The sequence below is a fragment of the Natrix helvetica genome (assembly GCF_964273705.1).
Source record: "Natrix helvetica genome assembly, chromosome: 2".
In the NCBI taxonomy this organism is placed as follows: Eukaryota; Metazoa; Chordata; class Lepidosauria; order Squamata; family Natricidae; genus Natrix; species Natrix helvetica.
In genome coordinates, this window is record NC_138552.1 from 295,610,318 (window position 1) to 295,625,359 (window position 15,042).

At 46.2% G+C, this 15,042-nt stretch overlaps 1 protein-coding gene and 1 long non-coding RNA gene across 2 annotated transcripts in view; one reads left to right on the forward strand and one right to left on the reverse strand.

Annotated features, from left to right (window-relative positions):
- NCOR1 (nuclear receptor corepressor 1) overlaps positions 1-10,441 on the forward strand; it is a 140,663-nt gene extending 130,222 nt beyond the window's left edge. The window contains exons 41-46 of the mRNA XM_081940448.1: positions 1,264-1,404; positions 3,219-3,361; positions 3,742-3,795; positions 5,984-6,205; positions 7,476-7,658; positions 9,922-10,441. Coding sequence (XP_081796574.1) covers positions 1,264-1,404; positions 3,219-3,361; positions 3,742-3,795; positions 5,984-6,205; positions 7,476-7,658; positions 9,922-10,118 — 940 coding nt within the window. The 3' untranslated portion in view covers positions 10,119-10,441. The remainder of the gene's footprint in view (positions 1-1,263; positions 1,405-3,218; positions 3,362-3,741; positions 3,796-5,983; positions 6,206-7,475; positions 7,659-9,921) is intronic.
- Positions 10,442-12,299: 1,858 nt separating this feature from the next.
- On the reverse strand, positions 12,300-14,294 carry LOC309387294. The gene is made up of 2 exons (XR_014174576.1): positions 13,062-14,294; positions 12,300-12,987 (listed from the first exon to the last, which is right to left on the reverse strand). It is a non-coding gene; the product is annotated as an uncharacterized lncRNA (long non-coding RNA).
- Between the last annotated feature and the right edge of the window lie 748 nt (positions 14,295-15,042).

A 15,042-nucleotide genomic window follows, 5' to 3' on the forward strand; every position in this document is an offset into this window, starting at 1 on the left:
TTCCATATGAAAGGTTAAAATAGACATTCTGGGTTGCTTTGCTTACCTTCCATACACCTATTTTGTATTATTCCCACCCTATTTTTTTCCATTGCTTTTCTCCCTCCCTTCTCTACTTCCTTCCTTCCTCCTCTCCTTTCCCTTTCCTTCTTCCCTTGCCTCTCCTACTCCTCTCTTCCCCTTCCTACCTTCTCTCCTTCTCTTTCTATCCCTTCCCTCCTTCCGCTCCTTTCCTCTTTCCTTCCCTTTCCTCTCCCCTACTCCTCTCTTCCTCTTCCCCCTCCTCCCTCTCTTTCTCTTTCTATCCTTTCCTTCCTCCTCTCCTTTCCCTTTTCTTCTTCCCTTTCCTCTCCCCTACTCCTCTCTTCCTCTTCCCCCTCCTCCCTCTCTCTTTCTATCCCTTCCTTCCTCCTCTCCTCTTTCTTCCTTCCCTCCCCTTCCCTCTCCCCTACTCCTCTCTTCCTCTTCCCCCTCCTACCCACTCTCCTTCTCTTTCTATCCCTTCCTTCCTTCCTCTCCTTTCCTCTTTCTTTCTTCCCTCTCCTTTCCTCTCTCCTCCTCTCTTCCTCTTCCCCCTCCTACCCTCTCTCCTTCCCTCCTTCCTCTTCTTTCCTATTTCTTCCTTCTCCTCTTTCCTCTCTTCCTTTCTTTATCTCTTTTCAACTCGGAGCTGGTGTATTTTCGGGATGGTATTCCTGCAAACCCTCTTATAATTTTATGCTTATCCTTTCCTATTCCCTTTTCGTCATTATCATGTCCTATTTTTTAACTATTTTTTCCTCTATACCTCATTCTTGAACATATGCTTATATATGAATACTTTCATTTCTATTTCCCGCCCCTCTTCCCCCCCTCTTTTCCATTTAATAGTTTCTCATCTGGGTTCTATATCTCACTTTTTTCCCTAGATTCCTTTCTCTAACCCAGGGGTGCCCAAACTTGGGAACTTTAAGACTTGTGGACTTCAACTCCTAGAATTCCCCAGCCAGCCATGCTGGCTGGGGAATTCTGGGAGTTGAAGTCCACAAGTCTTAAAGTTGCCAAGTTTGGACACCCCTGCTCTAACCAATCATAAAATCTTCCCCATGTCTTGAAGCACACTGATTCCTCTTTTAACCTTTATTCTCAAAGTTAACCTGTTCATCTCTGCCCAATCTAATTTTTTAAATTATATAATAATAATAATAATAATAATAATAATAATAATAATAATAATAATAATAATAATAATAATAATGGTTTTTTGTTCTTGGTGACCCCAAGGCTTGGGAAGTCCCCTGAGAGAAGCCACGGAGTTTCCTCGGAGTCGTACGAGCCGATCTCTCCGCCACAGGCTCCGGCAGCCCACGAGAAACAAGACAACTTCCTGCTTCTCTCGCAAAGACCGGAGCCTTCGGAACAGAGGTACCTGGGGTTTGGGGGTCAGTTAACCAGTGGAACTGCTTGCCTCCAGAAATTGTGGGCACTTCCACACTGGAAGCTTTTTAACAAGAGACTGGGCAGCCACGTGTCCCAAATGGTATAGGTTCTCCTGCTTGAGCGAGGAGTTGGACCAGAAGACCTCCAAGGCCCCTTCCAAGTCTGTTATTCAATTAAAAAAAGATGCGGAGACTCTGGAAAGAGTGCAGAGAAGAGCAAGAAAGAGGATGAGGGGACTGGAGGCTAAAACATATGAAGAACGGTTGCAGGAACTGGGTATGTTTAGCTTAAGAGAAAGAAGGGCTAGGGGAGACATGATAGCAGTGTTCCAATATCTCAGGGGCTGCCACAAAGAAGAGGGAGTCAAACTATTCTCCAAGGCACCTGAATATAGAACAAGAAGCAATGGGTGGAAACTAATCAAGGAGAGAAGCAACTTAGAACTGAGGAGAAACTTCCTGACAGTCAGAACAATTAATCAGTGGAACAGAAGTTGCCTCCAGAAGTTGTGAATGCCCCAACACTGGAAGTCTTTAAGAAGATGCTGGATAGCCATTTGTCTGGAACGGTATAGGGTTTCCTGCCTAGGCAGGGGGTTGGACTAGAAGACCTCCAAGGTCCCTTCCAATTCTGTTATTGTTATTCTGTCACTATTAGGCTTTGGCGCATGTTGTCCTGGATCAGGGGTGTCAAACTCAAGGCCCAATCTAGCTGTGGGGTGCTTTAATCTGGCCCATGGGGCTAGCTTGCAAATATCAAAGGACCGGCTCAAAAGACCCCCACACAGCCCGTTTTTGGCCTCCCCGGCCTCTAGCAGCACACTGCCTGCCTGTTGTGGCAGCAGATTCAAACAGTGAGGAGGTTGGGGAGGAACCTGGGCCAGTCCTGGAGTCTGGGGAAGGCTCTGAGGAGGGCTCTGTGTCGGAGGCAGAGATGGGGCCAGGGCCGTATGCCAGTTATCAGCTGCCTTCAGAGTCGGACATCAGTGGGGCAGAAGAACAGCTGGAGCCTGTTCCCAGTGTGCGCATGCACAGAGTTGCCAGACGAAGGGAACAGCTAAAGAACAGGGGTCGACTTGGGAGTAAGGCCACAGGTGGACGGGGAATGGCCCCTCCCAGAGGAAATAAAAGGGGAGCGACAGGAGAGTGGAGTTTGCAGGAGACCATTAGTTTGCTTAATTGGTTCGTGACTCTCCGAGGCTCCTTCCCAAGTTCTACAGATCTCAGCCTGGCCGCTCTCCAAGCCAGAGAAGGTCTGTGACTGTAAATCCTCCCTTGAAGGACTTTGCTGGAGGTGAATGAACAGAATCCACAGTCAATTAATAAAAGGTTTTTTTGTCGAAACAAGGAGTTTGCTTCAGGCTCTTGGGAAGCCTCGGTCAGAACAGTAGTCCTCGACTTACGACAGTTTGTTTAGCGACTGTTCAAAGTTACAACGCCACTGAAAAAAGGACACATGCCCCCCCACCCCGTTTTTGGTTTCAGGAGGCTTCAGGGAGGCCTGTTGGCACAAAATGGGTCACCGGGGGTGTGTGTGTCATGCACAAGCACAGGGGGAGCGCACACATGCGCGGGAGCAGGGGAGCGCGGGGGATCATGTGCACATGTGCAGGGGTGGGGCACATTGCATTATGGGTGTGAGCACCCACGCACACGCCGTCGCACGTCTGTGCATGATTTTGGCGCACGAGGACAAAACGGTTAGCCATCCGTGGTCTCTATATACTTCTTTTCCTCCTCCCGGCATGCATTTAATTTTTTTTCTCCTTTTTTTTTTCTTCCTCCTTGGCTCTTACACAGGACGGACTCCCGTTCTCCGGGCAGCATCACCTACCTGCCTTCCTTCTTCACCAAACTGGAGAACACCTCCCCGATGGTGAAGTCGAAGAAGCAGGAGATCTTCCGCAAGCTGAACTCGTGCGGAGGAAATGAATCCGATATGGGTAGGAGATTCGGGGTTTTCCCTTCGCAGGTTTTCCCCTCCCCCCTTCTTTTTCACCCCCGTTCTGTGGGGCCCTTGATGCTCCCTTAGCTTGGTGGTTTCCTTGCAGACGTTTCATGACCCAACTAGGTAACATCATCAGTGCTAGAAGGGAGGAGGAGAATTGTAGGGTCCTTGATGCTCTCTGAGCTGGGTGGTTTTCTTGCAGACGTTTCATGACCCAACTAGGGAACATTATCCCCCCCACCCCCCAGCTGAGGGAGCCCCAAGGACCCCACCGTTCAACCCAGAGCTCCAACCGTCCCCTTCTCTCGTCTTTCTCGGCCGCTTAACCCTCCCACGAAGGTAACCTGTGTCTCTTCCTTCCCTCTTTGTGAGCAGCAGCCGCTCAGCCTGGGACGGAAATATTCAACTTGCCAGCAGTCACCACCTCAGGTAGGGACTTTGGAAACGGGCAGGTGTCTCACAGCACATTTGGGTCTTCCCCTCCACCACCACCACCCCTTTAAGTTCCTGCAACCTCTGAGTGGCCCACTGGCCTCTAAAATTAACCGAGGCCTCCAAGGCAAGCTTCACACACCAACGGTTGGACTACAGAGCCCATCCTCCCCAACCAGAGGAATCCAGAGGTCCTAGTGCAACCTCTGGCTGACTTGTTCTCCAGGTGGTCCTTAGACTGAACGGCTGTTCATTTTCGTGATGGTTCGAAGTTACAACGGCGCTGAAAAAAAGCGACGTCGGACTGATTTTCCCCACAGCCGTTGCAGGACTCCCGTGGCCACGGGATCAACATTCAGAGGCCTTGGCAGCCGACTCACATTTATGACGGTCCCCAGGGTCACACGATCCCCTTTGGAGACCTTCTGACCAGCAGAGTCAATGGGGGGGGGGGCTGATTCACTTAACAACCGTTAAATAGAAAGCAGCAACCATGGCAAGAAAGGTTGGGAAATGGGCCAAAACTCACTTCACAGATGTTTTGTTTAGTAGCAGAAATTTTGTACTCAACGCTGGTCGTACATCGAGGACTACAGATATTCACAACTGTGGGAACATTGACAGTTCCTCCTGTCTGTCTGCTGTCTCTCCTTCCTTCCTTTCTTCCTTCCTACCTTTCTTTTCTTCCTTCCTCCCTTCCTTTCTTTTCTTTCTTCCTTTCTTCCCTCATTTCTTTCCTTCCTTCCTTCCTTTTTTCTTTTTTCTTCCTTCCTTCCTTTCTTTCTTCTTACCTTTCTTTTTGTCCTACCTTCCTTCCTTTCTGTTCTTCCTTCCTTTCTTTTCTCCCTCCCTCCCTCCCTCCCTCCCTCCTTTCTTTCTTTCTTTCTTTCTTTCTTTCTTTCTTTCTTTCTTTCTTTCTTTCCTTCTTTCCTGTTAACTAAACATAGAAGTAGTCCTTGAGTTATAGCCATTCATCTAGTGGCCGTTAGAAGCTACAAATGCCCTGAAAAAAAGTGACAAGAAACAATGGATGGTAACAAATAAAGGAGAGAAGCAACCTGGAACTAAGGAGAAACTTCCTACAAGTGAGGACAATTAACCAGTGGAACAGCTGGCCACCAGAAGCTGTGGGGGCTCCCATCACTGGAGGCTTTTAAGGAGAGACTGGACAGCCGTTTGTCTGGAATGGTCTAGTCTAGGAGTCTGCAAACTTGGCAGCTTTAAGACTTGTGGACTTCAACTCCCAGAATTCCCCAGCCAGCCAAGCTCCCCTCTTAAAGGAGGCTGACTGGGGAATTCTGGGAGTTGAAGTCCACAAGTCTTAAAGCTGCCAAGTTTGCAGACCCCTGGTCTACTCAAACCTGCGCTCTGCCCACACCCAGTTTACCGAAGGGAGAAAAAAGTCTCAATACGTCATGCGACGACGCTGTGACACCACGAGTTTGACTCCCCTGGCATATCGGATCTCCTAGGTGAGCAGGCGTCTGGTCTCGAACCGGTTCACCAACCTTTCGGACCTCAGGGACCACTAAATTTGTCACTTTAAATCCCGCGGACCACAGTTATGAATTTTTAAGATTAAAATACAGCATTTAGTATAAGACGTACCATGATTTTGAAGAGGTAATTTAAAAAAAAAAAAGTTTTTGCACTCTGCAGGCCTCCGAAACCCTCTGCACGCCTCGTTTTCTGCAAAAAAAAAAAAAAAAAGGCACTTAGAGGCTTTGGGAGGCTTATAGAGTGCTCCTGGGGGCTGGAGGGTGGGGGCAAAAACGAGCAAAAAACAGCCAGTTATTCACTCGTTTTTGCCCTCCCCAGCCCCCAGGAGCACCCTGGAAGCCTCCTAAAGGCTCTGCACGGCCATTTTTGCAAAGGGGGCGGGGTTTCAGGAGGCCAAAAATGCTGTATTCAGTGTATAAGACGCACCCAGATTTTCACCCTCTTTTTTGGTGGGGGGGAAGGAAGGGGCGTCTTATACTCCCAAAAATACGGTAAATAGCTGGTAGAAGACTTCCAAGGCCCCTTCCAGCTCTTCCAACTGCTTGATTGCGGTCGTAAGTCGAGGACGGCCTGCAAAATCTGAATCCCATCTGAGAAGGAAGCCCTTCCCCCTCAACTCTTAGGGCTGGGAGGGGTCTCTTGTAGGAGCCCCTCATGGGCTCATCCTTCCGCCTCTCCCTTCCAGGTTCGGTGAGCGCTCGAGGTCCCTCCTTAGCCGACCCCGCCAGCAACCTGGGCCTGGAGGACATCATCCGCAAAGCCCTGATGGGCAACTTGGACGACAAAGGCGAGGAGCACGGCCTGGTCATAGGGCAGCCCATGGGGCTGGTGCCCGGCGGCTCCAGTGGGTCGCTACCAACCAACAGCGAAGCGCGGCGGGAGGAAACCAGCCCCTCCCCCAATCCAGGTGAGCCTTTCGGGTTCCTTTGGAAGTCGTGAAACGAATTTTTTTTAAAAAAATGTTACAAACTTCAAAACCTCTTTGCAAACAGAGTGTTGATGGGGGTTTTCTGCCCTCTTTACATTTTCTCTTGCACCTCGCTAATTTTACATCACATCGTTTCTAATTTCGGCCCCACCTTTTCTCTCCAAATTATCATAGTTTGATTTCCCTTAACAAATAAACCTCATCGTTTTTCGCCCTTCCGTGAATAATAATAACATCAGCTTTTATCATTTCATTCCCCGGTTGTTATTTCTAGTTTTTATATGCAGCATATTTCATCCAGTTTCATTTTAATACAAACAGGCATTTTCACTTAATTGGTTATCCACACTTGGCAATAATATTCTCGTTAGCTATATGTCATCAGCAATATCCACATCTTTCATTTTTCTACCAATATCTCTCTTTTTCATTTTTCTCCTTTCTTAACCATTTTCTCTCGGTTCATCTCTTGCCCTCTTTGATATTCTATTTTTCTTCAGTTTCTTTTTTCTCCTTCTATCTCCTACTCTTAAATTCCCTTCTTTTTTTCCCTTTTGTATATCTTCTTTCCCCTATCATTCTTCTTTGATTTATTTGAGTACCCGCCACCAGGTTCTTTGCAAGGTGTTGTCGTACTACAAATCCCATCCTCCCCCCCCTCCCTTCTCTCAGCAGGTTCAGTCTTATCTTTCCTGCTGGTTTTTTTCTTTGGGGGGGGGTGTTGAATGGCAGCCTTTTTAAATAGGGGGAGAAGACCAGCAGGTGATAGGAAAGGAGAGAGTCCTCTGCTCACGACCGTTCGTTTAGAGACCATTCGAAGGGCCAATGGCACTGGAAAAAAGCAACGGGAGGTTGTTTTTCACACTTACGACCGTTGCGGCGTCCCCATGGCCGCATGATCAAAGTTCTGGGCAACTGGTTCATGTTTATGACGGTCGCAGTGCTCCCGGGGTCATTTGGTCCCCTTTTGCGACCTTCTGACAAGCCAAGTCAATGGGAAAGCCAGATTCCCATAACAACTTAACCACTGCAGTAACTCGCTTAACAACTCTGGCAAGACAGGTCGTAAAATGAGGCAAAACTCATTTAATAGCTGTCTCCCAGAATTCCCCAGCCAGCATGCTTTAAGATGGGTGGACTCCAATTCCCAGAATCCCCCATCCAGCAGGCTTTAAGAGGTGACATCCACTGATTCTTACCGGTGCTCCCCATAACGCCATTCTTCCTCCTCCTCCTCCTCTTCTTCCAGGTGGGGGGCTCAGCAAGCAGAAACTGATGGGGAAATCGGGGAGCAGGAAGTCCAAGTCTCCGCTTCCGAGCCAGGGCTACCTGGGAACGGAGCGCCCCTCCTCGGTCTCCTCCGTGCATTCGGAAGGGGACTATCACCGGCAGACGCCCGCCTGGTCGTGGGAAGACCGGCCCTCTTCGACAGGTGAGCACAGCCAACATGGCCCAGGTGGTGTCTCTGTGTGGGCGTGTGCAGTGCTTAGGACACTCTTGTTAAAGCCGAGAACCGACGTGGCCTGGGCATTTATTTATGGGGGGGAAATCTCTGGACCAAACATAATTTCTAATGTTGGATTTTCCCCCTTATCCGAGGGAGCCCCCTTGTCGAGTACTGTGAAGCCGTTACCATGGCTGCTCCACTGTGCTGTTCAGTAGAAGCCATTTTATGGCAGTACAGTAGAAGCCATTTCAAGGCACAACAGACTGTATCTTAACAGAAGACACACCCTGAGGGGCATTGGGGGAGTCTTACCCCCACAGTATTTGTTTCCAGAGAGAAAGTCATCTGTGTACCAACACAAATATAAAAAGGCAACATTAAAAATAAAAATATGGTTTTCTGCCTGGATGGTCCTCTGTAATGAGCCGAAGGACAGAAAGGGGGAGTAGCGGTTGTAACACAAATACATACATATATACATACATACATACATACATACATACATACATACATACATACATACATACATACATACATACACTTGTGTTGTATTTGTGCTGATAAATAAATAAAGGGAGACTAGTATAGATCTATTTCAAGCTATTTTTGCTCTCATCAGCTAGCCATGCCCTTACTGGGATTCGAACATATTTGGGCATACCAGGGGTTGTAACACAAATACATATATATATATATATATGTATATGTATATGTATATGTATACGTATACGTATACGTACACGTACACGTACACGTACACGTACACGTACACACATACATACATACATATATATATATATATAAATTTATTTATATATAAAAATATAAAACATTATTTATATATAAAAAATTTCTGTTGCTAAGTGAGACATTTGTTAAGCGAGTTTCGCTCCATTGTACAACCTTTCTTGCCACTGCTGTTAAGTGAGTCACCGTGGCTGTTAAGTTAGCCACATGGTTGTTAAGTGAATCCAGCTTCCCCCCTCCCCTCCCCATGGACTTTGCTTGTCAGAAGGTTGCAAAAGGAGATTGTGTGACCCTGGGATTATGCGACCGTCATGAGTATGAGACAGTTGCCAAAGTGCTGAATTTTGAGCCCAAAATTTATACTGTTAAGGGAAACATTGGTTAAATGAGTTTTGCCCCATTTTATGACCTTTCTTGCCTCGGTTGTTAAGTGAATCGTTGCATTTGTTAAGTGGGTCACATGGTTGTTAAGTGAATCTGGCTTCCCCCTTGCTGGTCAGAGGGTCACAAATGGGATCACGTGACCTCTCCTCGAACCTCCTATTCAAACAGCCACTAAACGAGTTATTGTAAATCAAGCACTCTCTGTGACCGAATTACCCCAAATCTCATCATTCCCTCCTATTCAAACGGTCGTTAAATGAGTTATTGTAAGTCAAGCACCCTCTGTGGCCGAATTAATAATAATAATAATAAAATTTTATTTGTTAGCCACACCCTCTCCAGAAGGACTCGGGGCGGCGTACAATAAAAACACATAAAATACAAATATAGACAGTACATACACAAAAATATAGACGTATACGTGGAGGAGGTAGACAGATAAATGGAAATAGAATTAAGATTGCAATTTAAAATCCCCTAAGTAAAATTACAAGATTAAAAACCCGTCAGGAGCGATATGATCAAACTATGGTTGAGCCAGGCCAGCTACTTGGAAGAGGTGGGTCTTGAGCTTTGCACGGAAGGAGCGGAGGTCAGAGGTAGTCCTGATATCAGGGGGGAGGTCATTCCACAGGGCTGGGCCCGCCACAGAGAAGGCTCTGCTCCTAGGCGCCGCCAAATCTCATCATTCCCTCCTATTCAAACGGTCGTTAAATGAGTTATTGTAAGTCAAGCACTCTCTGTGGCCGAATTACCCCAAATCTCATCACTCCCTCCTATTCAAACGGTCGTTAAATGAGTTATTGTAAGTCAAGCACTCTCTGTGGCCGAATTACCCCAAATCTCATCACTCCCTCCTATTCAAACGGTCGTTAAATGAGTTGTTGTAACTCGAGCACTCCCTGTGTCCCAATTACCCCAAAGCCCAACATCCCCTCCTAGTCAAGCGGTCACTAAACGAGTCATTGCAAGTCGGGCTCTCCCTGCAGCTGAATATCCCCCAAACCCCGTCCCTCCATGCCGCTCCAACGATCCCTGAGCGAACGGTCGTAAGTCGAGGAACGCCAAACCTCTAACCCGCCTCTCCCTTGCTCTTCTCCCCTCCCTCCTCTTCCAGGTTCCACACAGTTCCCCTACAACCCCCTGACCATCCGGATGCTGAGCAGCACGCCCCCCACCTCCATGGCCTGCACCCCCCCCTCCGCCGGCCAGGCTGCCACCACCGCCGCGCACCAGACCAGTCGGATATGGGAGCGGGAGCCTGCCCCTCTGCTCTCCGCCCAGTACGAGACCCTTTCCGACAGCGACGACTGACACGGACGGACAGACGGACGGAGGGCTTGGAGCTTGCCTGCTTCAGGGAAAAAAACACGAGAGACACAAACACAGAAAGAAAGAAGGAAGGAAGCAGGAGAGAAAGAAAGAAAGAAAGAAAATAAATATTCAGCAGGGAAGTTTGCAAAAACAAAGCTGGGGGGGGGGAAATGGAATGGCTGCATTTTTTAATTAAAAAAAAAAAGCCGCAACCCCCCCTCCCCCCCCGACCCCTCCCGAGACTGTCGGACGGAAATTAAGACGGGATTCCCCCACCCTCCTTTTTTTCAGCCGGCGTCCCGAAGATAAATACGTGTAAAGAGTTTTGGGGTGGTTTTTTTTTCTTCTTTTTTTAAAGGGAAAAAAAAAGGGACGTGTTGTTCTCGAGCTCCCTGGAAAAAAGAAAGAAAGAAGAAGAAAAACGGAGAAAAGAGAAAAAAAAATTATCTTCTGTAAATAGAGTAACTTTTTTGTGCAGTGTTTCCGCACAGCCCCCCCTCCTCTTCCTCCACCCCTCCCCTCAGCCCCCCCACCCCCCACTTTAAACCCTGGGTAGATTTTCTGGTGTTCAAAATCATTGTTGCAAAACTTGGGGGGTCGTTTTTTATATATATATATATATATATGCATATATATATATATATATATATATATATATATATATATATATATATATATATATATATATATATATATATATATATATATATATATATGCATATATATATATATATATATATATATATATATATATATATATGCATATATATATATATATATATATATATATATATATATATATATATATGCATATATATATATATATATATATATATATATATGCATATATATATATATATATATATATATATATATATATATATATATATATATATATATATATATATATATATATATATATATATATATATATATATATATATATATATATTTTTAAAGGCCTTGTCTCAAGAGTAGACGCTTCCGAAATTTTGGGGGTGCGAGCAAGAAGACGCCCCGCCCCTTCCTTTTGCATCATCCGTCTGTAGAAATGGGGAGGGGTCAATTTGACCTGGCCATGTTGCTTCTGCTTCCCTCCCTCCCTCCCTCTTTTCCCTTTACCTTACTTTCTCTTTTCCCTTCCTTTGTTCCTCTCTTTTCCCTTCTTTTCTTCCTTCCCCCTTTCCCTTCCTTCCTTTTCCCTTTCACTTCTTTCCTTGCTCTTTTCCCTTCCTTCCTTCCTTTCTTCCCTCACTCCCTTGCCCCTTTTCATCTCTTCTTTCCTCCTTCCTTCCTCTTTTCACTATCTCTTCCTTTTTTCTTGCTCTTTTCCATCCTTCCCTTGCTCTTCTCTTTCTCTTTTTTCCTCCCTCCTTCCTTCCTTCCTCTTTTCCCTTTGTCTTTTTTCCTTGCTGTTTTCCCTCCCTCCCTCCCTCCCTTGCTCTTTTCTCTTTCTCTTCTTTCCTCCCTCCTTCCTTCCTTCCTCTTTTCCCTTTGTCTTTTTTCCTTGCTGTTTTCCCTCCCTCCCTTGCTCTTTTCTCTTTCTCTTCTTTCCTCCCTCCTTCCTTCCTTCCTCTTTTCCCTTTGTCTTTTTTCCTTGCTGTTTTCCCTCCCTCCCTTGCTCTTTTCTCTTTCTCTTCTTTCCTCCCTCCTTCCTTCCTCTTTTCCCTTTGTCTTTTTTCCTTGCTCTTTTCCCTCCCTCCCTCCCTCCCTTGCTCTTTTCTCTTTCTCTTCTTTCCTCCCTCCCTCCTTCCTTTCTTTTTCCCTTTGTCTCCTTTTCTCCTTGCTCTTTTCCCTCCCTTCCTTGCTCTTTTCTCTTCCTTCCTTCTTTTCCCTCTCTTCTTTCCTCCCTCTTTCCTTCCTTCTTTCCCCCCCTTTCCTCCGTTTCTCCATACATAGCACCCTCGCTTACTCTCCAGCAAGACCTGCCTTCGCGCCCACCCCAATCCAAACCCTCTGCCCTTACACACACACACACACACACCTCCGCCTCTTTTTCTGTGGTTGTTAAAAACTTGTGGAAAACGTAGTTTTTTTCTCCCCCTTTTTGAAAACTGACCCCCCCCCCACTCCCCTTTCCGTGAGATCTGTACATTTGAAGTCTACCGGTCTGCTGGAATAACCGAGATCTTTTTAATGATTATGCCATGCTGTAATTTTAATTTGTTTTGTTTTCGTTCCCCCCCCCCCCCCCTGTATAGTTGTTTTTGTTCACCAACACTAGGAAGAAACCATTGCGTGGGTCTCCCTCTCTCAAAATGCCTGGGCTTTATTCTCCTCCTGAACCCAAATCTAATTTTCTTTTCTTTTTTTCAGTCCTTCCTTCCCCTTAAATTCTCTTTCCTCCCCCTTTCCTGTCTTCCCTCCCAAATCATCAGCTGCATTTTTTTCTCCTAATAGAAAGCAAAACTTTGGTTCTTCAGCCGGAGCGAAGCCAAAGCCTTCGACGGAAGCCTCTGCGTCCCAAAATTCACATTTCTTCCCACAAAAAAGAAATAAAAATAAATGGTGGATTGGGTCAAAATCAGGCCCTTTCGCTTGGCCTCGCTAGAGAATTTCCCATGCGTTTTTGGGGGGCGCGAAACGAGGCTAACGATCGCTTGACGGATGGATGGATGGGCTGGGTTGAAAAGCCAATTAATTTTGTGCAACTACGGGAAGATTTATGGAAGCATTCGAACCTTGGACCGAGCTTGGAGAATTTCAACCCAGGGGGGGGAAAAAAACCTTGAATTTAAAGATAAATCTGACCTGTAAATATCTTGTTTCTCTCCCCTTTTTCATGCAAAAGGTTTGAATTTCCCTGTGGGGCATTATAGGATAGCAATATTGGCCAATTTTTAGGTCAGCGTTAACAAAATCTTGACAACTTTTAAGAGGGGTGGACTTCAACTCCCAGAATTCCCCAGCCTGCTGGGGAATTCTGGGAGTTGAAGTCCACACCTCTTCCATGGCATTAAGATTGGGCAACACGGCTTTAAAAAAATTGCTAATTTCTGGAAAGGGCCCACCATCCTGGAACGATACCCACCCCTACGGCTGTGCAGATGGGAGTTGTAGTCTTCTGCGGAGAGAAAGTTGCAACCTTTAGCAACCGCAATTGACGCCTGTCATTTCCTCCCACCAGGGTGCGTTGTTCCCTCTGTGTGTGTGTGTGTGTGTGTTGCCTTTCCAGTTTTCATCCAGGGCTCAATTAAAAATCAAAATAAAATCCCATTGCTAATTTTGCAGGGTGTGAAGAGGGGGAGGAGGGGGAAAGGGAGGCAAAAGTTGTGTTGCCTTTTAAATCCATTTTCTCCGTTCACGGGGACAAAATGCACAACGGCAAATCCACACGCAGGGCCGACGTCGTATTTATGAATAAATAATAATGAAGTCAGAAAGGGAGCACACGCCCTGTGCAAAGGGAGGTTTTTTTGTCCTTTGCAAATTTATCTCCTCAACTTTCAGCAGCAGACGGCGGATGAAATGCGAGAGGTTGCAGACTTTGTGAAGCCCAGTAAATAATAATGATAATAATAATAATAATAATAATAATTGGAATTGATTGCAAAATTCCAAAGATTTGGTGGGTTTATTTTTCGACATTGCACAGGGAATTGTCCCTTTCTGTGATTTCGAATAACATTTCCTACTTTGGGAGGTACAATAGATACTCACTTTTTTTTCCCCGTTGTTGATTTCTGACCCTTTTGGTATATTCTGCAAATTTTAATTTTTCTGGGGAGGGGGGAGGGAAAAGGAACATCCCAAATGCCCCCCCCCTTATGTCCCTGTTCTGTTGGCACCCGTGCATTTTACCATGAGTAAAATGGTGACTTCTACAATTCAGACCAATCAAATAATAATAATAAAAAAGGCAGCTTTGCCAAATTTCCTTCGTCTTTTCTCAGGGGGAGCAGAGAGCCAGAAAGGTGGGCTTTTAAAATCTGCATTCCAGGGTGGGCAGAAGAAACAAGTGGTTTTTTTCCATCATGGCTGCGCCCAGAAAAATTGTGTGTGTGTGGGGGTGTTTCCTTTGCCCTCTTCCCCACTCTCACCCATGACCCTAATACAATACAATACAATAGTAGAGTTGGAAGGGACCTTGGAGGTCTTCTAGTCCAACCCCCTGCCTAGGCAGGAAACCCTATACCGTTCCAGACAAATGGCTATCCAGCATCTTCTTAAAGACTTCCAGTGTTGGGGCATTCACAACTTCTGGAGGCAACTTCTGTTCCACCGATTAATTGTTCTAACTGTCAGGAAGTTTCTCCTCAGTTCTAAGTTGCTTCTCTCCTTGATTAGTTTCCACCCATTGCTTCTTGTCCTATACCCTCAGGTGCTTTGGAGAATAGCTTGACTCCCTCTTCTTTGGGGCAACCCCTGAGATACTGGAAGACTGCTATCCTGTCTCCCCTGGTCCTTCTTTCTCTTAAGCTAGACCTACCCAGTTCCTGCAACCGTTCTTCATATGTTTTAGCCTTAACAGAATAAGAGTTGGAAGGGACCTTGGAGGTCTTCTAGTCCAAACCCCTGCCTAGGCAGGAAACCCTATACCGTTTCAGACAAATGGCTATCCAACATCTTCTTAAAACCTTCCAGTGTTGGAGCAATCACAACTTCTGGAGGCAATTTCTGTTCCACTGGTTAATTCTCCTGTCAGGAAATTTCTTCTCAGCTCTAAGTTGCTTCTCTCCTTGATTAGTTTCCATCCATTCCTTCCTTCCTTCCCTGTTCCATTGATTAATTGTTCTTACTGTCAGGCAGTTTCTCCTTAGTTCCAGGTTTCTTCTCTCCTTCATTAGTTTCCATCCATTGCCCTTCCTTCCTTCGCTGTTCCACCTATTAATTCTCCTGTCAGGAAATTTCTCCTCAGCTCTCAGTTGCTTCTCTCCCAAGGGAGCCGGTGGGCGGCTGCCACCGTCTGTTGGCTCCTTGAGTA